Consider the following 22,890-nt stretch of genomic DNA (forward strand, 5'->3'; position numbering starts at 1 on the left):
AGCTTTATTCTAATATGCATTTTATGCACTGATTAGACACAACTTTTAAATAGACTTGCTTAATATAGTTAAGCAAGTGCTTAATTCAAATTAACACCTTTTTAGTTCATGATTTTAATTAACTGACCTACTTTTTATAGACAGCTGCTGTGTTGAGAACGATTGGTATTATTCGCAGTATTCAGCAAGAGTGAGTGAGAAAGAGCACTATCTTCGTTGCTGCACCAGCTGATATGATAAGGGTTAACACTCGTGAGAGAAGTTCAGAAAAACAAGAAGACAGAACAGAAAACAGATGGGTGCTCCAGGTGTCAGATAGAGATGCAAATACACTTTTAAATGTCAACAAAAAGAAAAAGAATAAGAGCAAACAAAAATGTATGACAAGAAAGAAGAAGGTGAGGCTAGGGAAATGGCACAAACACACAAGAAGAAACTGCCATGAAAGCGAAAGAGAGAGAGAGAGAGAGAGAGGAGAAAAAAGCAGTTTGAGGAACAGGCAAGTCTCGGAGCTGACAAGGTTATCTAGGAGTGTGCGTGCCAAGTTCTCTCTGAAAAGGAACAGCCTGTCTAAATGTCAACACAGCCTGGGGCAGTGGGGATGTGCACGGCATAAGATATGCAGCCAGGAGATATGAGAGGGACCCAGAATGACACGCAGCAGCAGGGTCATTTACATCAGTCGATGTCATTAATACAGCAGCAACCACGGAAAGATCCCAGGCAGACGAAGAGCAACTAAACTTTATCAGAGATGTGAGATTTGCGAGTGTAAATGTAACGGTTTAAAAAAAATTTTCAGATGTCTCTTTAGGCTCTAAACCATCACATCTTACCTTTCAAGTAATTACTGACAAATTATGAACTATCTTCCACAGAAGTCAATGTTTTGAGGTCCCCGTCACAGCTACAGCTGATGGTTTAAACTTTAAACTCAGATAAAAGGTTCTCTAGCACCATATACAGGATTTTATATGTTATTGCAACTAAATACACAGCATCCAACATGACTATGCATTATCAAATGTCACAGCTGCAAACTGAAAAATTGAAGGAACAAATAGGGAAACAAATGAGGATTGAAGTGTGAACAGCTTGAATGTGTCATTAATTTCAAAAACGTAGTACAGGGATCATTTGAGATTAAATGGTTGAAAATAGTTTTATCTACAGCTTCATCAGTGTCTGCTATATCAGGTTCCTCTTGCACATTGATTGAATAATGATCTCCTGCACAGGAGTCTGTATTATTTATCTCTTTGAACGCTAACTTTGCTTATGCAATATGAATACTCCTATCTTCTGTATGTGCCACACTGAGGGGCCTCTTTATCAGCAGAGTCAGGAGGTAACAGATAAATGCTTTGGGTCACGTTTAATAGGATGCTCTGAACACCGTGCAGCAGTGAATAGTAAAGCTAGAAGGCACTAAAGTGGGCACAGGAGTAGACAACTGCTCCCTCTGCCCTCAGTTCAGAACAACAGCAACAGAAACAAGAAATGCGATGCTTGCCATTTCTATAAAAATCATTGAATGTTGCAAATAAGTTGACAAAAAAAAAAAAAAAAAAAAAAAAAAAAAAGAAAGTGACACAACCACACCACACGCTTGTGAGATATTCACCTTTTTTAATTTAGAAATATAATAAACACAGTAAAAGTCAATGTGGAACTACAACTCAATTTACCAGAGTTAACTGACCATAAAGTGTTGCATGTATTCATTCGTGCAGGTGGTTATAAACTCTGCTGTCCTAGATAAGGCATATAACTGCTGTCTTTTTGTTTACGATCGCATACAGCTTAAAACAAGGACAGAGCTCATTCATTAAAGTACAGTGGAAATGCAAAGCGTAATTTCCTCTTAATGAGTATCTACAAGATGCAGCAGGGCAGGAAGGGCCCAGCAGGATTTACAAGCACATGAGTAAATGTTCATATTAGTTCTCTTTTTTTCCCCTTTGATGAAATGGCAGCTATGACGATGGCCTGCGCTGGAAGCACAATCGAGCTGCAAACAACATTTATGATTATTTAAACTATTTTGAAAACTATACCAAAGAAATGAAGGAGAGAAAAAAATTCCAAGCCATAGCTGGAAAACAAAAACAATAACTACGAATAAAGAGCTGCGTTCACATTAACCAAAAAGATTCACCAAGATTTCTTTCGTGCAGGAATGTTCCGGTATGACCCCATTAAGGCCCAGACAATGATCGTCATGTAATTACTTAAATAGAACTAGAAGAGCACAACGAACAGATGCTTCTGTGCAATGTAGAGCAAGCACTCAGAAATCCCAGTGGAGCTAAATGAGGAGGAGGTACAGTGGGAGGTTGCGGGAACTGTTTCAAGCGTAGAGGGGTTCGTAACCATTCCTTCGGCTTTTACAGGTTATCGCACACACGCTCACCATCCCAAAAAACTGGAAAAGGAAAAAATAAAAATCAGAGACACAATTAAAATACGTTTTCTGTTTAGGTTACATGAACCGACTAATAAGGGGGATGAAATTTTTTGTCTTACAAACCTATCACAAAGTTTGGCTTCCTGAGTGAACCCCCCCCCCCCCCCCCGAAATACATAATTCAATTTTATATACCGGTATAAATATATAACACCCTACAATGATACAGACAAGCAAGCACTTGGTGACAGTGGGAAGTAAAAACTCCCTTTTAGCAGGAAGAAACCTCTGGCAAAACCAGGCTCAGTTAGGGGAAGCCATCTGCCATTAACAGTTGGGGGGAGGAGACAAAGGAAATACTGAAATAAACAGGATCATACACCAACTGCTTCTATTTCACTTACTTTTTTTAACAATTCATCTTTTTTTCTTCACATAGCACTACTTGTGTGATCATTTTGGTCTGCTAAGTTAACAAATCCATGCACTTCAGAGTTTGAAAGACGCAGGTAAATGACATATCCTCATTTACCTGCCAAACCACATTTAAGCTTGATCTTACCTTGATGATGGCAAAAGCAACAACGACCAGCATGGCGTACGTCAGAACATCCTGTATGAACTTCTCCAGATTGGGCTCACAACCCTAAAAAACACGTACACAACCACTGTGAGTATACATACAGTACATGCACATCAAAGGTATTTACTTGACTTTAGCTCCTTTTTCGTTGCCTCCCTGCTGGGAGATTTTGCAGACTTAAAAACTGTCATAATAACATTTAAAAAAAAAAAAAAAAAATCTGAGACTGAATGACAGAAGTATCCAAACTGCAGGTGAACACGCAGTCAGAGTAAACATCATACAGTCCAGAGAAAGACAAAAACGTGTGACTCAAGTGTGATTCACCTCAGTGTTAAACTGCTGCCATTCTTCCAGTTTGCCATTGCACTGTGGCGATGAGGAGTTTTTACAGCAGGACAAAGGCAGCGTTTTGTTTGTAGAAAAATAGGTGGTGTTGGTCCAGTCGGTGTAATTCTTGACACCGCAGCACTTTAACTGCAAAAAGTCAAAGAGAAAGGGTCATGTGCAAACGGAAACTACGATAAAGACAGCGATAAAGGTACAGGTAAAGATAAAGGTCCTACAAGAAGTTGAGCTAAGGGAAATATGGTACTGCGGCTGTGTTGCAGTGTTTCAAGTTTTGTACACACTGGATCGGTTTCTTCTTCTAATCCAGTTATCAGTTTCCCACAGTTACGTTTGACAGACACAGGAGAAGTAAAAGTGGTGCATGGAGGTCATGAAGCTGTAAAGTGCAACAACTTCCTATGAACTTCATTTTTATTTTTATTGTTGTTGTTGTCTTCTGAAGACAAAATTGGAGGGCGAAGAGGAAGTGAAACCATGTAAGAGAGAGAATGCACACAACAACAAAAGAGACAATGGAGAATGAAAGTAGAATCAAGAAAAAAAAAAAATCTATTATCAAAGTGGAAAATACACTAACCAAAGTCTGCATGCTGTCCACTGCTTCGGTCTCAGAGTTCTTCTCCCCATTATACTTGGAAAGAGAGTCTCTTATGGGCCTCTCAAGCTGTCCATTGATCTGTTGAGAAACAAATCCCCCCCAAATGTAAGCAGTCATGTAAGTTGACCGTGAGCTACGACAAGTATATTTTCCCTACTGTTACTTAAAATAAATAACTAAACACAGATTAATATTCTAGGATTATTTAGAACACCTGAAGCGTCCGTGACTCACCTTGCTGCGGTAGATGAAGCTAAACACCAAAGCAGTCACTTCAGCTGCAAAGATCAACATGATGATCAGAAAGAACTAAAATGAATGGAAAAAAAGAAATGAGATGTAAATTTGGATCCTAAAACAGAGCGAAAGATCAACAGAAACAAACATAAATGTAACAGAAAGGATGTAAGTAGCATCATAGCTGAGGTGATAAGGGTTTGCTCTTGGGCTTCTACCTTCAGCTTTTACAGATGAGCATATAAACATTAAGGAATTGGGAATATGATTAAGGCACAAATCACGTCTTGTCCTAATTCCCTCACACACACTTACAAAGCTGAGGCCACATTTGGACTCGCGGAGGGTTGAGCAGCATCCCACGATCCCAACAAAGAACATCACCGCACTGATTCCGATGATAATGGCTGCTGGGATTAGAGTTGACTTATTTTGAATCAGACTGTCAAAGCTGCCGAAGGACTTGATCACGTAGTGACCGACATAGGCCAGTCCTGCTCCTGCAGCCTGAAGGAAATGGGGATAGAACAAAAAAAGATTCCACTATAAATAAACACAGGTTACAATAGATGCTAAATCATCTGCACCTTCACAAGTCATTCTGACGATTTCATGAAGAAACTGACGTTCTAGACATGAAGTTGCTAGAAACCAGACTGCAACCGGTTTTTAAAAGCTTACACTGTTAAAATTCGAGTCAGTCACATGCTCCTTGCTTTGTCAACACAACATTAAAACCAGACACACCGCATCATACTTCCTCCTCTACAACAATTCTGTTTCTGACATGTTACACTGGCCAAACCTATAACTGTTAAAATCAATTATTTGTTTTAGTTCTATTTTTTTGTATTGATTTTAAAACTTTTTGTTAAAACTGAGCACAAAGATGTTTGTTCTTATTTTTCTGTCCTACTGGCTCTCATGTGATTAACATACTCTGTGAGGGTCACTGATAGTCTGCCCCATTGAACTTTGATGCATATCTGGCGTTAAGTCACACTGCCATCACGACCTTTCTGCTAGTCATGCTTTAGTAGTGAGATCACCAGTCATATGACCGCAGGTATGAGGGCCAAGTTTGTGCATAGGGAGCTCACGCCTAAAAACAAAGGGGAAAAAAAGAAGAAAAGAAATCACACTGATTCACAAAAAAATCTACTCTAGCAATGAAAAAAAAAGACATTTAAAAAAGGCTTCATTAACTAATAAGCTAACATTTTTGTATCTAAATGGCCTGTATTTATATAGCGCTTTTCTAGTCCCTAAGGACCCCAAAGCGCTTTACATATCCAGTCATCCACCCATTCACACACTGGGGATGGCAAGCTACATTGTAGCCACAGCCACCCTGGGGCGCACTGACAGAGGCGAGGCTGCCAGACACTGGCGCCACCGGGCCCTCATCTAGTCTATAAAAGATTCTTTCATACGTTGGTGATGTCAGTCAGAAAACAGGAACAGAGGAGGTGTTAACCAGCAACGTTTTCATTTCTGTAGCAGACGGAAAGTCTCAGACACAAAGTTTCCACGAGGTAAGTCATTCATGCAATTTTCAGTTTTACTTCCCCTCAGAGTTAAGCAACTTATACATTGGTTGCTTGTGTCTAGCGCATCCTAACAATTCACTTTGTAGCTCAGCCCCATGACTCACTTTTCTTGATCACTTCACGGTCACGGGAACCCTGTGGGTTTGTTACGCTGTGCCCCCCCGCCCATCCAGTGCTCACCCCCTAATCCCTCCAGAATCTCAGATCCTGGGGCTCAGAAGCAGCACAAAGAGGCTTACACAACGTAAAACGCAACCTCTCTGGAATGTAACTAGCTCTCTGAGGCCATGAGGGGTTCTCTGAAGGTCCAGCTTCAATCTGATTCCAGGAAAAGACAAGACTTACTGTAAATTTTGTGAACCAGGAACCATTTAACTTATCGTTTCCTTAAATCAGATACATGAACTTTATTGCTGTGAAGCAGCAGAAATCCTGTTTTATAAAAGCAAACTATGAACATGTTCACTAAATCTAACCATGAAATATCAGCAACTGTTTAAAACACGTGTGAGGATCTGTGTAATGTTTATCACTGTGGGTCATAGTTCAGTTCAATCTTTTGAATGATTTTCTTTAAACAATCCCCCAGAATGAAACTGGCTGTTTATCATTTAAAAAATGTTCACTTTCCCACAGAAAGCTGAAACTCCTTAATTTATCAAATTGCTGGGTATATCATGAAGGTCAATAGTTAATTCAACCGGATACGTGATTTCTTCATCAACTCATGTCTAATCAGGGCTCTTGCTCTGATAAATCAGCAACAAAAAAACAAAAAAAAAATGTCAAACTTGCACATTCAGCCTGAAGCTCAAACACAGGAATGCTGTTTGTTGGCTAAACAATCTCAGCAGGTTTGACTAACTCCACATCTGAGCTGTGCAACAAAGGAGGAAAAAAAAAAAAAAAAAAAAAAAAGCAGAGGTGTTTTTAAAATATGGAGTCATTTGTTGTCTGTAATGCTCACATGCTGGGAGGGAGTGAACATTACTGAAATAAAGTGAAGGTCAGAGAAATGCAATAACACCTTCATTTAATTCAAAGAGGCTCGGTAATCCAACCCAAGGCTGCTGGATGTAAGATGGTAAGTGTGGCATAGAAAGAGAAAGTATACAGGCTGGAACAGAAGATAGGAAAACTAGGAAGTGGAGAGGAGAGGAAAAAAGGATTTGAATACTCAAATTAAAGCACGTCCATGTTGTCTCTGGTAAATAATCACACACACAGGCTGTTTCTGTCTTACAGTTATCCAATTAGACACACACATTAACCACGGAAGGGACAGGCTGGGAAATTTACCCACTCCTTTCAAAAGCCTTCGTAAGGTCACTGAAGAGGACACAGGCGGGGAAGCTTGGGTTTATTAAGTCAACATTAACGAGCAGCACACAACTGAAAGTACTCCGACACAAAGACAGACATGACTGCACGAGGGAGTGAATGGCCGGAAAAATAAGAGCAGAGTCGGGCAGGTCAGTGATCTCATGAAAATTTCCCAGGCCTTTTTATTTCAGAGCTACATACGTTAGAAGTCTATTAAAGGGTAGGTGGGGTGAAATGAGGAAGTGCTCTGTAATGCTGCGACTGTGCTAGAATAAAAAAAAGGAGGGCGGGGGGCTGACTACTGGGATCTTTATCAAACCATAATACTGATTTGTTTACACCCCAAACAGCACAATTCACACAGGAGGAGTAAAGAGAAAACAAATAGCAGCAGATTTTTTTTTTTTTTGAGAAACACAAATAGAAAAGCCCCCACATATTTATTTTTTCCCTTTCCGCATCACAGAGCGTCGTCAGTAGGAAATAAAATCTCTGCAGGTGGACGAACGACAGAATTACACAGCGACTCACCCAAAATATCAAGCTGATAAACAGGAGGATGATCTTGGCGACTCCGCAGTCCATGGCGTCTCAGTGGATGGTGGAGGAGAGAAAGAAAAAGACCGAATGTCCAGCTTTTTATGTCGCTTTTTATGTACGCCGAGTTTCTCCAGCTGCCCGCCCGCTTTGGTCACAAGTTTCCGTTGTGTTCTGACTGTACCGACTGATCACCTGGTCACATGATGATGGGAGGAGAGCAAAGCTACACAGCAGATCCTGCAGCTCCCCCTCCCACTCCAACCCGTGCATCACGTCATACATCAGTCTCACACGAGGAAGACCGAGACTCTATCAAGCTGCTTGATATCACACGCGTTTTATTTTGGTTAAAGGATTTTAACATAATTTTGCGTAGAAAGGATTCTACTTTTAAATGCCTTTGGCATTTAAAAATGTATTTTTATTCATTCCCCCCTTTAATTCAACATGCAGTTCAGTTAAGTTCCATTATAAAGCCAAAGATCTTATAAATTTGTAGAAAATAAAATTACCTATTTGCAGTTTGTGACAGCCATTAGAAAAATAAAAATAAAAACAAATACACAAAGGATGGAACTTCCAATGCTCGAGGCAAAGAAGAGTGCACATAAGCAGCATGCTTTTCATATCACTGCATGAGGAAGGTGTGTTTAAGCTTACTGTTTAAGCATACATTTTTTTGAAGGTTATGTCTCAAATTTGCATATTGGTTTTAATCCCACCGATGTGCTCCAGTAATGTAATTTAATGTTGGCATCAATTATACAGTCATTGGTTGTGAAATACAGCACAAGATTCATTGTCCTTCATTGTCTAAGTATGTGAGATAATAGGGGGGTCACATTTCTTTTTTTTTATTGTTATTAATAACAGAAAAAATATGTATTTTAGTCGTGTGAAGCATGCTTAAGTAGTGACTCTTTTTGCAGTAACTCTGAGGACAATAGGCAGCTATTCTTTCGGATTGAGTCAAAAGGTTATGTGGATGGGAGTTATAGAAAGAGAAAACCACAACACAGACAATTTGCAGCCACAAAAACAATTGTTTTATTCAGAGTAGTTCAGCAGAAGGCTTCGTTTGACCTTTATGCGCTCAGTTCTGTATCACTGCAAGAGATTAAAGCAACTGACACATTTAGATTAAAGCAATTGACACTCATTTAAATGAATGCGGGAGCGGCAGAAATATTCAGTTGCTCTTCCGACTGTGACATGGGTTATAACTCTTAAACCACGGCTGCACGCTATTCAGAGGAACACGTAGAAGCCTCGGAGTAGGTCTCTTTGCCTATAGAAGTAAAGGTTTTGTATTGATAATGAGGCCAAGATGACCAACAACTGCAAAATCAGTCAAGGCTTTGTTGTTAAAGAGGATGAAAGTCCAGCATCTGCCAGGGAGTTTCTCCCACTCTGGGTCCAAATTCCAAGAGTTTATTGCAGCCTTATCAGACGTGCTGCAGTATACCTGCATCATCCTGCTCTGCATACAAGCCCACGATTAAAAGCTTCCACACGCGAGAAATGGAAACAAAAACTACACATCTGAGGCTTTCAGTGGGCACTTCAAGCTGGTCTCCCGTGACAACACTCTCACCACCTACAGGTGTCCATCAGAACTGCACTCCAGCCAAACAAAACTCCAGTGTTTGTGAGGAGGCGCTATCAGCGCACTACAGAAGGCACGGAAACGTTTGCCAATCTTTTCCCTCGCGCGCACGCACACACAAGTACATATCTTATCTCACATTAATAATAAGAAAACAAACAAAAGTAGCGCGAGAAACCACGAAGAAGAGAAAAACACATCCCTCTTTCACTGGAGACGTTTTTGATGGATTGCACTAAGAGTGTAATATTAAAACATTCCCAGAAGTATGTCTGATAATTGCATTCATTTTAAAACTGATATAAAAATAATATAAAATTAATATAAAACAAAGACTCCAATGTTGGACTACACGATTTAGTTTTTTCTGGTTTATTTTCCCGCTGTTTGGCTCCACCTGTGGCAGATTTTATTGCGTGTTTTTGTAAACAAATATCACAACCCCCCTGTCCCCCATGGGTATGTAACAATCCTGTAAAACCCAATAAAACCGATGGTTTATCATTAAAAGGTCAAACAGCTAAGCCGTGTAAAGCGCGTCATAGTGCCTGAAGTTTGTTTTGGTTTCACAGATGCGCAAGTAAAGGATGGTTTTTGTACATTCATGTGTGCTGTGCTGTTTTACCAAAACCAACACAGGCTGAGGAAAACTGACCCGAGGACATTTAAGTGCAGTGTAATGAAACATGATTCGTGTTTTTGCATTTATATGCGCAGAACTGTTATAATCTCATAAGTGAAGTTATTTTTGCACAATTTTTACGCAGCAGTTCCTCATAAAAGTTAATTGATGCATAAATAAGAAATGATCTAAATTCAAATTAATTTAAATTTATATTTATGTACAAGCACCCCACTGGAGTCATTCCACAAAGTGTCTCGTTAAAAAGAAAGCCCGGGAAATTAATCAGAAATTCGTTTCTTGGGCTGCCCCTCCTCACAGGCTGATAACTACTCTGGCTTTGGTCCATCTATACACAGGGAATACACAATGTACAGCCTTAATTTCACTTTCATGTTACATATATTCATATCAAACAAAATTTTCTGTTAATTATACTTTAACACATCATCCCGAACTCAAAGACCGCCCTTGCTGTGATTCCAAGTTGAATATTTATCGTTAGAAGTCTCTCTGTGGTTACCTTGAAATAGAATCAAGGCAAGTGTGTTTCTTGAGTCTTCTTTAGGTGAAAATATTTCACAATAACGGTGGAAATAAAACTAAATTTTGGGCTCGGTGTACTAGACACGTCGCTATGTTAGAGCTTATTTAATTGTAAAACTTTTTTCTTACTTATTTGGGAAATATAACATAGTCAAAATGTTAAAAGCACGATTCCCACATTGCATTCTTCGTTTGTCAGCTTCTAATCGCTCAACAGGTGCTAATATATTTGAACGCATGCTGAATAAAAACACACAGACAGACAGTTCACATTTCCCTGATTGCTGTGAAGTGACTTTTATATAGTTGTATGACAATTAACGTTGGAATTTTAAAGAATTATCCAGTTGAAGAAAACACAAATTTGATCAAGTGTCGGAGGAGGAGAAGAGGCGCACTGTGGCAGTGGGACTGACTCTACACGGTTCTCATTGGGGTTTTATAAAGCCTCAACCAGCCAAGAGGGCAAGCAGAGATATCACTCTCTACTGATTCTGTCTGTGGCCCTCACTGACTTCATCTCGGTATCACAGCTGTTACAATGTCTTCTGCTGCGATTGCTTTGACTCCGCCAGCTCCGGCCAAATCTCCTAAAAAGAGAGCAAAGTCTCCGAGGAAGAAAACAGGCCTGACTGTGTCAGACTTGATACTGAAGGCTCTGTCCACATCCACACAGCGTGGCGGTGTGTCTCTGGTAGCCCTGAAGAAGGCTCTGAAGGCCGGTGGATATGATGTGGTGAAAAACAATGCCAGGATTCTCATCGCCGTGAAGCGCTTGGTGACTAAAAAGTCTCTGGTCCAGACCAAGGGCAGCGGGGCTTCGGGCTCTTTCAAGCTCAACAAAAAGCCCCCCACACCTAGGAAGAGGAAGGTGGTGAGAAAGAAGAAGCCAAAGGCGAAAAAGGTTAAGCGGGCCAGCGTCAAGAAAACAGCAGCAGCAGGAGCCACTCCTGCAGCCAAGAAGTCCCCCAAGAAAAGGAGAAAGTCAAAGAGCCCGAAGAAAGCCAAGAGACCCGCTGCGGCCAAGAAGCCCAAGAAGCCAAAGAGCCCAAAGAAGACCAAACGCAGAGTCTCCAAGACCAGGTCTGCTGCCAAGAAGTGAATGCTCTTCCACTGAACACTAAATGCTGGTCTTTGTGGACTCTATGCGGACTGAGCTGCATTCAAGTCAAGCTTTAAGTAGGTTTTTTTTTCTAAAGTAGAAAAAATGAACTCGCAGTTTGTACAAGCCTTTCTTTCCTGCTTCCTGTCATGATGTTCTAATGAACTGAATAGCACTTGCTTGAAATAAAATTATTTTCATTTACAGAGCGTACAGTGTGCTTTTATCTGAAAAAGAAATTCTCCAGCCTGATAAAATTTAATTGAAAAAACAAACCATATCGGGAAAACAAAAAAATCGATGTTTTCTGAACGGCGGTTAACTATTTTTGGTGTGTGACGCCTTAACAGCTGATTTGCCTGACTCACGGCTAAGTTTGGGAGGAGTGCGTATTACGCGCAATTACGCACAATTACGCACAGGGAGCTAGTTTCCCAGAGTTCTATAGTTTTCAACTCTATGTAATCCGTTTCTTGGGAAGTGGTAGATTATCTTTTTTAGTCCCACAGTGTCAAACGACTTTATGGAAGATAGTAAGTAGTAAAACAAACAAACAAACAAACAAACAAACAAACAAACAAACAAACAAACAAACAAACAAACAAACAAACAAACACAAAACTTTGGGCCATCCTTATCCATATGTCACAACGTCGGGTTATTATCTCAAAATTCCTACTTAGTAGTCAAGTTTTTTCTCAGAAGTTTGAGTTATTAAATTAAATTGTTGAGATACTTATGCAAAGTTTTCACTTTCCCTATTTTCTATAGTATTCCACATTGATTTAAAAAAAAAAATAAAAGAAAAAGAAACCGGTTAGATACTCATATAAATGTGAAAAAAGGAAAATCGACAGGAAGTGACACCCATAAGGACTCACCAATACTAAGAAGAGTGAAGCTTCATGGGCGTATCACAACATGGTTTCCGCTTATCTCCCAAAAGGGGCTTATTTTATCACACTCATTACCGCAGTTTATGACTGAATGTACACAGCAGAGGACAGCTGTTACTCTGAGCTTAGCATGAGAACGTGATAGGGATGAAGGGGTGATATTGTTGTTAATTATTATATTCTGACTTCATGAGGTTTTAAACTAATGCGAAATAATCTACAAAACCATTCACACCAGGGGGTACCTCAAAAATAATTATTTAACTACTCAGAAATTACACCCAGTTTCACAAAGGTTTAAGTATAAATAGACTCCTGACTAAAAACCAAGCTCACAGCTTGACCAATTGAAGACATGTGATACAAGTAAGTTAAAATGACAAAACCATCAACAGTAGATTTCTATAAGGCCTCTCAAACTAAAGCCTACATTTAAAATCACACCTTGATTGCGTTTTGAAGGTGCTTTACAGAAGCAAAACAAAGAAAGATTGTAGGTATCCAAACAGCAGTGACTCGCGCCACTGTGCGATTCATTGGCTGAGTGGTTTAGTGTTGCCACCTGCTGGCGGGATTAATTAACAACTGTTAACTGGAAATGTAGGCAACGTTTATCTGGGGTCAGATGCATAGACTGTGTGTGGTTTAATTTCACTGTAACATGCAGATTACTGACGAAAAATGTAACCAACTAAGTATTTTACAGAACCCTATTGCACAAATACAAGCTGGCATCCCTCTCACTCAAAAATTTGTCATAAAACCGAGTGAGCTTTTTTTTTTCTTTTAAATTAAAGAACAGATGAAAAATGTTAAAACTTTTAAAAATGGAGACAGTGCCCATGCTACTGTAATGTATTTCCTGTAACTCTGGAAGTTTTACTCCGTTTGTCAGTGGCAGAGCATGAGAGAGGAACTGAGAGAAAAGTGTGAACATACTGATTTATTCAGTGCCAAACATTAACCCAAAATAAACCGAAACAAATAACAATCAGTTGTTCTCCCTTTGCTGTTTTGAATTGATGCATTAATTGAAATTCTGCAGTTTATTCGTACAAATCGTTTTCTTTTTGTTTATTTTTTCCATTAAAATATGTAGTTTGCTAAAGATTAGAACTTTATTGTTGGGCTTAGGAAGTACCAGGAGATCATTGGCCATGTAAAGTGGTGCATTTGAGTTTATGAACAGTTTTCAATTGTCTGCATTTCTTTATGAATATGACCTAAATCATCATCAGGTCTGCACTCAAATAGACATGATGATGAATTGGATTCTACGGAACCGTATGTTTGAAAACAAAGCATGGCTATACATTTACTTCATGTTTTCTGTTTAATAATAACACTGACATTGTGCTAGTCTTAGCTTAGACTAAGAATAAATGTTAGTTCCCTTTTCTGCTGCATACTTCCTCACTTGTATTTGAACAGGTAACAGTTTTTGTGTTTGTAAATACTAATAAAAAAAGAAAGTAGTGAGTTACTTTTGAAATGAATAAAATAGATTTGACAGAAGAAAGCAAAGGTCCCTCGTTTACTTGCAACTCTCCTAAGTGGCTTCTCATGTTGTCCACATGGAACTTTCCTTTAAAACTGAACTTAGACAATTAAAAAACACAAATCACTGTGTTATCTGATAGTCCAATTGCACAACAGATTCAGCATCATGGCTGTTACCTAAACATTTAACCCAATAATCTCTAATGGTGGTTTTTCTGACACTGCCTTTTACTAAGGCTAGAGTTTAATCTAGTCTGCTTGAAGTAATTTTTCTGTGACTGGAAATAGTCTCATTCTTCAGGTCCTTATACTGGTAGTCATGTGTACCTGTATGTAATTAAGCAGCGTGGCATGTCATAACCTGACGACATAGGATGAGGGATGAACACACAGCTAACGCAGAGGACACGACAAAGGGCAGGGAAAAACACAGGGCTTAAATACATACTGGCGTAATAAAGGAATGCGAGACAGGAGGGAGACACAGCTGGGACAATGCAGGGACGATGAAAGACGGGGAAGCAACACTGAAACCAGAAACATGGGACAAGGATTACCAAAGTAAAACAGGAAACTGAGAATAACACCATGATACAGACTCGGCACTAAAACATGGAACATGGGAACATGAAGCACTATCAAGAACTATCAACGATAAACCCAATAATAATAAACTCAAGGCACTGAATAGCTTTTTCACGCATTTTATAAACAACAAATAAATAACATTTTATTTACGTAGCACCTTTCTAGACAGAATCACGAAATGCTGCAAAAAGATAAGTCATGAAAGGTAAAACAGACAATATAAAACAGGCAAAAATGAACCAAAAGCTAGGTTTTGATATAATCTAGGCAGTCATTCAGAAGCTGGAGCTTGGATAAATCTTGGGGCTTAAAACTGAATGTCATCAGCATAACAGTGATAAGAGATGTCCTTGAAGGAGCCCATTATATGCTGGAGGGGGAGAAGATATATTAAAAACAATAAAGGCCCCAAGACCGAACCTTGAGGGACACCATAAGTAAGGGAGGTAGAGGATGACCTAAAAGCAGAAACCCCATAGAAAAACATCGGTGATGTAAATATGAGGAGAACCACTCTAAGGCAGTTCCACATACACCAACCCAAAGTTTTGGCCTTTCAAGCAGGATATGGTGGTCAACTGTGTCAAACGCCAACGTGAGGTCCAACATAAGCAGAACAGAGCATTTTCCTGCATCATTACTCATCAAAATGTTGCTAGAGACCCTAAGAAGGGCTGTTTGTGTGGAGTGAACTCTACGAAAGCCGGACTGAAACGTATCAAGAAAAGCTATCTTTGTCCAGAGCCTCTATAAGTTGCTTAGCCACAACCTCTTCTAGAAGCTTAGAAATTAACAGTAATTTAGAGATTGGCCTGTAACTGCTCCAAAGAGAAGGGTCTGGCTGGGATTTTTTTAAAAGTGGGAGAATAGCAGCATTTTTAAAACAAACCAGAACTATACCAGATGCCAGTGAAAAGTTGATTAAAGTGAGCACACATGGACCAACAGACTGGAAGACATTTTTGAATAATGATACAGGTACAACAACAACAAGAGGATGCTTTCACTGAATTCACTAGTTTTACCAGCGCAGGTAGTGAAACAGGAGAGAAAGTATCCAAGATGATGGTCCGAGATGGGGTAGAGACAGACAAAACAGGTACTGATTGTAAAAAAAAATCATTCTTACATTATTAATTTTTGCAAGCAGAAAAGACAGAAAATTTTCACAATCTTCATTAGAGGAAATAGGGGCTGCAGGTAGAGCAGGAGTAACAATGGTGACTAATGGTTGAATAACACCTTATGATTACCTCTGCTCTTTGTAACCATTTGTTAGAAATAGGCAGCCCTCGCATCTCTGATAGCATTATTAAAAGAAGCTAAAAGAAATTCAGTTCACAACATGTACCTGTGCACGGTACAAGCCTGTTGCAAAAGCACATCATATGTTCACATTTCTTTAGTTGACTCTAAGTAGATTTTTATGTCAAAGACAACACTTTGGAGATATAAAATAGTATTTGTGCACAAACAAAATGATTTTGCATAAGCAAAACCGGGCATGTGGTGCAATTAAAAAAAAAAAAATAAATAAAAGAGGGAAATGCACAATCACAGGACAAAAGAAGAAGTTGCAGGCCTAAAAAAAAACATCAACAGCAGATGAACTGTATCTAAAAGTCCTGTCCTTAAGAAACAGGAAAGACTCTAAAAGACCTCGCATGGGACCTGAAAACTGCATCTGGGCCTTGAGTCAAAAGTTAAAATGATCTCATCAAAAGGGCAGCTGTCAAGCCATTCTTAAGGAAGGGAAACAGGGAAAAAAAGCCAGATGTATGCCAAATTACACAAGAACTGGAGTGAAAATCAGGGACAACAGGTTTTATGAAGTGATGAACCCAAACGTAACCTTTTTTAGTTGATATTGCATGTGTGGAGGAGGTAAGGAAAGAGGTAGAACAGTGGGGTGTTGCATTTCAGACAGTGGTGTTGGGGATCTTGCCAAAACCGAGGTCCCAATTAAGGCTTTTTCCATACAGCAGACAGGAAACAAGAGCTGAATGTGTGGAGAGTGTGTCGTCCCCCCCGCCCCTTTTTTTCACATAACCAAAAGAAGTCACACATCAAAAATAAACTATTGGAAATGAGGTAGACATCACCATGCATGTAAGAGGAAACATGCAGAAAGCTTATTATCAACTTCTGGGTAGAAACTGAGAAATTTTCAGGAAAACCCCAATGACGTGTACTCATGTGACTTACTTGCAAATACGTGTGAAAACAGACACAACATGTTTTCAGATCAACTTTCAGTTCCTTTTAATATGAGGAAGACTTAACCAGTCTACCCGTTTCTGGTACAGAGGTTTTTGATTTTACTTCTCTTACTTAAATATTATTTTCTTTTGCCAGATTATTGTGCATTTTTGCAAGTTTAATAAATATTTTTTTCCTCCTAGGAGCTCTCATTTACCCAACTAACTGCACTTTCCTATGAATTCATTCAATTTTGAATTCATTTCAGCACACTTTGCCACTGACTGATGAAATAACAGCTTTAAATGACCTGAAACATTAGATAAATCACTGCAGGTTTATGTGCAGTAGGTAAATAAAAGGTGTGGTGCCTTTACTGTGGCTACATTTTACTGATAAGACATTTTTATGTGTGGGAATAAGCTAATAAGCTAAAGTTGTGGAAAAAGATGTTCCTCTTTGTCATATGATAAACTGCCCAAAAGTAGGAGGGGCTTAGGGTTTATAGTCAGTGGTGTCAGCACTCACTTTTGAAACAGTCATCATGAAAACTGCAGTGGCCCTCCTGGCTCTCTCTTTCCTTCATGTCTGCTCTTCAGTACCTGTGAGCCGTCCAACAAACTGGCTCAGACAATGCCGTGCTTCTACCAACCTCTCCATCACAGCACTGGAGGTGCTGCCAGGTGGAGGCTGGGACAACCTCCGGAACATGGACATGGGTCGAGTCATGAACCTCAGCTACTCCCAGTGCCAGACCACTGAGGATGGGCTCTACCTCATTCCAGATGAAGTGTTTGTCATCCCTCAAAAACAGACAGGTGTGGAGACCAGCTCAGAGATCATCAGTTCCTGGCTTGAGCAGAAAAGCTCAACATCTCACTCCATTAATGCAGACATATCCTTCCTCACGGTGCTCAATGGTAAATTTTCTGTTGAGAACACTAGAATGAAAACCCATCAGGTCAGAGACTCTTCAACCACAGCCAGAGTGCAGGTAAGTTTTCAGATGTTTTGAATAAATAACAATAACAAGGTAAAGGAAAATGCACAGTACTGATGTTGAGACTTTTTTTATATTAAGCAATTTACCATTTATTAATCATACAGTATTTGTACAGTATGCTAAGACATTATATTTAGAATAGAATAGAATAGAATAAACCTTTATTATCCCACGAATGAGAAATTTGGGTGCTATACAACTCTTATAGCAAGAGGAATATAGACACAAAGTAGTCCTATATACATAAGCCACTGAGATATGCATAAATGTGTACAGAGACATGTACAAAAGTGTGTGTGTGTGTGTGTGTGTGTGTTGGAGGGGGGGAGAGGGTTATGAATACCATGAATATGTACAAACAAGATGCAAATGACTAACAGCAATTAAAAACAAGTGATATGTCAATTAAACCGGTAATGAGTAAGATAACCTGTGTTATAGATTCTGACAGCTGCTACCAGTTTGTTATGTTTCCCCATGTCCCTCTCTGCCATTCCACCACGCCAGCAGACCACAGCATAAAAAATAGCAGACGCCAGCACAGTGTTGTAGAACATCCTTAGAAATTTAGCTTTAGCATTTTATTCCTTTATGATCCTATATAATGCACTTTTAAAATCACTGTAAAAATATTAGAGTTAGCCAAAAAAAAAGCTTTTTTTAACTGTAGTCTCAGCACATATGTTAAAAGTAATTTTAATTACAGAAAATAAAGAAGAGATTGAGATACACAGTGATGTACAACAATAATTAATCTTATAATCCTCTCTTTCAAAGGTTCGCAACTTCCTCTACACAGTTAAGGCTTATCCAGACTTCACTCTGGACACACGATTTGTTCAGCAGGTCAGAGACATCGCTGATGCAATTGAGAACAACCAGACAAGAAGTGCAGACTATCTCTCGGAGAAGATGGTGCTGGACTATGGGACTCATGTCATCACTAGTGTGGATGCTGGGGCGGCTTTGGTGCAGGAGGACTATCTCTGTTCCTCTTATGTGTCAGACAGCCAGTCACAAAGCTCCTCTGTGAAAGCACAGGCTGGATTAAACTTCTTTGATAAACTAAAATTTGACATTAGCAGTCAAAGTGCCCAACAGAGCTCATCACTTCAAACATATCAATCCAATATTCAGTACTCCCTCATTCAAAGCCACGGAGGCACAACTTTCTATCCTGGCATCACTCTGCAGAAGTGGCAGGAAAGTACCAGAAACAACCTCGTTGCCATCGATCGTTCAGGATTTCCTCTGCACTATTTCATAAACACCAACACTCTCACTGATCTGCCACACCCTACGATTGGAAAAGTTGCTCTTAAAGTCAGTCAGGCTGTAGAGCGCTACTACAAGATCAATACTCGCCCCGGATGTGTTGATGTCAACTCCAAGAACTTCAACTTCCAGGCTAACATGGATGATAATTCCTGTGAGGGTCCAGCTACAAACCTCAGTTTTGGTGGTGTCTACCAAGAGTGTGTTAAAATCAGCTCAGATGCAGATCCACTATGTGATGCCCTGGCCCAGAAAAACCCAGATACAGGTGACTTCTCCTGTCGTCCACCTTACTCACCAACTTTACTCAGATCAGAGGTGAGACTTCAGAGTTACTCTAAGTATGAATGTCATAGGGAAAGTCATTCCTGTTGGGGTTTTTTCACTTGTCACAAAACACGTTGTCAAGACAACAACTATGTTCGTTCTGCTCGCATCAACACCTACTGGTGCTCTATAAATGGACAGGCTCCAGAAAACTCAGGGTATCTGTTTGGAGGCATATACAGCCCCTCGCTCCTGAACCCCCTCACGAAAAGCAAAAGCTGCCCCCCAAATTTCATTCCAGTAAATTTTTTCTCAGATGGTGAGGTGATCTGTATGAGTAAAGACTATGAGGCAGGTACCAGATTCTCAGTACCATTCGGAGGTCTCTTCAGCTGTCAGTCAACAAACCCACTGGCAAGGAATCAACGCAGGTGCCCTCCCAAGTTCAGTCAGCACCTTGCTGCAATCAGTGATGGCTGTGAAATCCTCTACTGTGTTCAGTCTGGACTGTTCACAGGTGGAGAGCTCAAACCAATTCGTCTGCCTCCATTCACCAAACCTCCACTTATCAGCGTGCAAGCCACCAACACAGTGATGGTGATGACTGAAGGAGAAAGCAGCTGGGTGAGAGTGGGCCAGACCAAAATGTGGAAACTTGCCAAACCAGAAGAAATCCAGGAAATTGTTCAAGGCCTTAACCCTGAACTCAGTCAAATGTCTAATGGAGAAAAGGCAGGTGTAGCTTTTGGTGTGATGGGTGTGATGCTGATGGTGGCCATAGTGGGAGTGGTCCTATTCAAGCGGAGGAGGAGGATGTCAGGGCTTAGAAGTAGAGGTTATGAGGAAATACGTGAAGAAGTTGAGAGGGAGTCACAGGAAGATGAGGCTCCTGAGCAGAACACAGCTTAGAAGTTTGATCACTCACATAGAGAAATGAAACCGGTGTGGCAGGTTTAGCTTTGAACTTCTCTTTTGATTGTCTCCACATTCATGCTTCTTACAGCACTGGAAAATATTTACATTTAAGAGCTTCTATTTTGAATCAGTCTTTGCATTACTTTAGTTTATTAAGGTCCACATTTTGTACTTTAACCTGTAGACTATTAACATATATGCAGGGAGAAATGACTTTGTAGCAGTCTGCCTCTGAAATCACCAGATGGAGCCATCAAAAAGGGAAAGCAGGGGTGATTTTATACTAAGGCCCAAGATGCATAAGATCATGCTGTAAAATTTTTTTTGTAAATATCTAAGCACTGTATGCATGATTTTGTTTGCAAATACTTTCAAGAAAACATGTATAATAGATAATCTGAGAAGGGTTTTCATTTTTTCCACAATATATTCTAATAAACAAGCAAAGAAAAAGAGTTTTCTGTTTTGTGTAGTTTCTTGCACACCTTTTCTGTTATGTATCTTAAGCTGATTAAAATGAAAACTGTTTTTATTGTGCACATTACTAATATTATGCATTGTATGCTTCTAGCCCTGTAGAGGCCCAGAATGAAAGCGGCTATGAAAGTTTGTATTTCTTTTACATGACACCCCTTATGGCAGAGTTTTTAAAAACACTTACCGGTACAATTACAATAAAATACAATCTGCGCCAAATTCAAGACTTTCTCTGTAAGTCGATAGCGGCACAGAGAAGATTGTGCTATGGAGATCACATCATCATCAGTCTTGATGCAGGATGTGTTTGATGGAGGAGGAAGTGGCTATCTTTGGTTTGTACTGTTTCTATCTTGATCTTAACTTCTACTTCCAAGCTCTACATGTGTGAGGCTGACAAGAGACTGTCTTATGCATCTTTGCCAACAATGGTTTGTCAACCATGCCGTCTTATTTTTGGGTACTGTATATGTGGACAGATAGCTTTGTCACACCATCTTTGAAAGTACTAAGTGGTGCTTTTAAAACAGAAATCAGAGATTTCCAAACTCCACATTGAACCAATACTGCCCTCTTCAGGCCCAGCTGCAGAATTCCATGTTGATTATAAATAATTTTGTACAAATATTGAGAGGTTGCATGAAACTTTGTTTAGAACTACATTAAATAAAACACACATAACCAGAGAGCGGGAAGTAACAATTTACAAATACATACTTTACTTAAGTACAATTATCAGGTATCTATAGTTTATTTGTTTACTTTACGTTAACTTTTTAATTTTACTCTCTACATTCTTTAAACAAATATCTGTAATTTCTACTTCTTGTGTTTTCAAAACAGGCTCGTTACTTTTGGTTTGACACATTTGCGTTATTATTTCGTCACTGTGGGCCTTTAAACATCAAACTAATTTTCCTAAAAGTAACACATGAAACTCAATCCTGTTCCTGTATTAATCACCAGAGGATGTTGCATAAAAATAGATGAAAGAGGCAAAACTGAGTGCTATAGTCAGGGGTTTAAGTGGGGATGTTTGTCCTTTTTCCTTTTATTTATTTATTTTTTGTTGAACACCGGAACAACTGCAGGTGTCCATAAATTGCGGTACTTCAGTATCTTGCTAGCCATCAGCTCAACAAACATCAGTAAAGAAACAAACTGCTTGTATGCAGTTTGCACAGTGTGTTGCTAGCTAAAGGTCCAGCTGCTGTATTGCACAGGGAGATTAGTAACATATCTAATTACTAATTACTCTTTGCTGACTTTATAAACGCCCAATTAGGATAACCGCATAACGGCAATATGTCTGTGAAGGTTCTCAGTTATCCAGGTCATCGTACTCTAAGGAGCTTGGAAAGAAAAGCGTCTGGACTTCTTTAAGTTGCTTGAAGACGTTTCACCTCTCATCTGAGAAGCTTCTTCAGTTCTAGGGTCAAATGGTGGAGAGTCCCAGATGGTTTGTATAGCATTCACACTCCACCTATAGAACATCTCCACACCCTGTTGCCAATGATGGGGATTCATTTAGCCTTCCATTAGGTGATGCATGAGTGTTCTGGCAAGTAGTGTGGACGTGGAACTTAAAAAAGTCTTATAATGTCAAAGTAAACCCAACAAGCTGCCTGTTGACTCCCTCAGCTCACTGACAAAGGGTCATCAGAGCTTTTAATCACCCGATGACACATATTGGTTAAACCATATCCATGCATGTAAAAGAACAAAAATACTTGGATATTGCATTTCACTAAAAATGTCAGACTTGATGTTCAATCAGGATGACCTGCAGTAGCACTGTGAAACAGCCTGGAGTCATTTTTGACCAGGACATATCCTTTAGTGCACAAATTAATCAAATGTCATTCACATGTGAAGGCTGGATGACTGGGGGACCAAGGTAGCTCGATGATTAGCACTGTTGTCTCACAGCAAGAAGGTCCTAATGTCTAATCCATCATCTGGCCTTTCTCAGTGGAGTTTGATTGGAGTGGAGGTGATTTTAAACTGGCCAATGTGAGTGTAAGTGGTTGTCTGCCACTCTGTGTTAGCCCTGCAACAGATTGGCAACCTGTCCAGGTAATCTTGTATGCTTCACATTGTGAACCTCATTATACCAGTAAATAAACAGTGTTGCAAGTGAATGTGTGTCACTTTGGCAGTAGAGGGCAGCAGAGTGCCTTGGAACTCAGTTGTATCGCATTAGCCGTCTTAAACTTGCCATTCTGGCGAACAGCAGCATGTTTCCTCAGCTTGTTATCTCTCCTGTTTTACAGGATTGTAATCTGTCTTCATATCCACTATATTT

At 39.7% G+C, this 22,890-nt stretch overlaps 3 protein-coding genes across 3 annotated transcripts; 2 read left to right on the plus strand and 1 right to left on the minus strand.

The window, feature by feature from the left end:
* Positions 1-1,609: 1,609 nt before the first annotated feature.
* On the minus strand, positions 1,610-7,859 carry tspan36 (tetraspanin 36). Its single transcript, XM_026188524.1, has 7 exons — positions 7,581-7,859; positions 4,492-4,683; positions 4,174-4,248; positions 3,919-4,017; positions 3,318-3,467; positions 2,970-3,053; positions 1,610-2,425 (listed from the first exon to the last, which is right to left on the minus strand). Exons 1-7 carry the CDS (start codon positions 7,632-7,634, stop codon positions 2,351-2,353), a joined length of 729 nt encoding a protein of 242 aa, XP_026044309.1. The 5' UTR covers positions 7,635-7,859; the 3' UTR covers positions 1,610-2,350.
* A 2,974-nt stretch (positions 7,860-10,833) lies between these two features.
* Positions 10,834-11,669, plus strand: LOC113033625 (protamine-like protein). The gene has a single exon (XM_026187610.1). It carries the CDS (start codon positions 10,905-10,907, stop codon positions 11,463-11,465), a length of 561 nt encoding a protein of 186 aa, XP_026043395.1. The 5' UTR covers positions 10,834-10,904; the 3' UTR covers positions 11,466-11,669.
* Positions 11,670-17,190: 5,521 nt separating this feature from the next.
* Positions 17,191-20,558, plus strand: LOC113034217 (macrophage-expressed gene 1 protein-like). Its single transcript, XM_026188614.1, has 2 exons — positions 17,191-17,642; positions 18,429-20,558. The coding sequence occupies exons 1-2, from the start codon at positions 17,193-17,195 to the stop codon at positions 20,100-20,102; spliced, it is 2,124 nt and encodes a 707-aa protein (XP_026044399.1). The 5' UTR covers positions 17,191-17,192; the 3' UTR covers positions 20,103-20,558.
* The last annotated feature ends 2,332 nt before the right edge of the window (positions 20,559-22,890 follow it).

Source organism: Astatotilapia calliptera, chromosome 12 (genome assembly GCF_900246225.1).
Source record: "Astatotilapia calliptera chromosome 12, fAstCal1.2, whole genome shotgun sequence".
Classification (NCBI taxonomy): Eukaryota; Metazoa; Chordata; class Actinopteri; order Cichliformes; family Cichlidae; genus Astatotilapia; species Astatotilapia calliptera.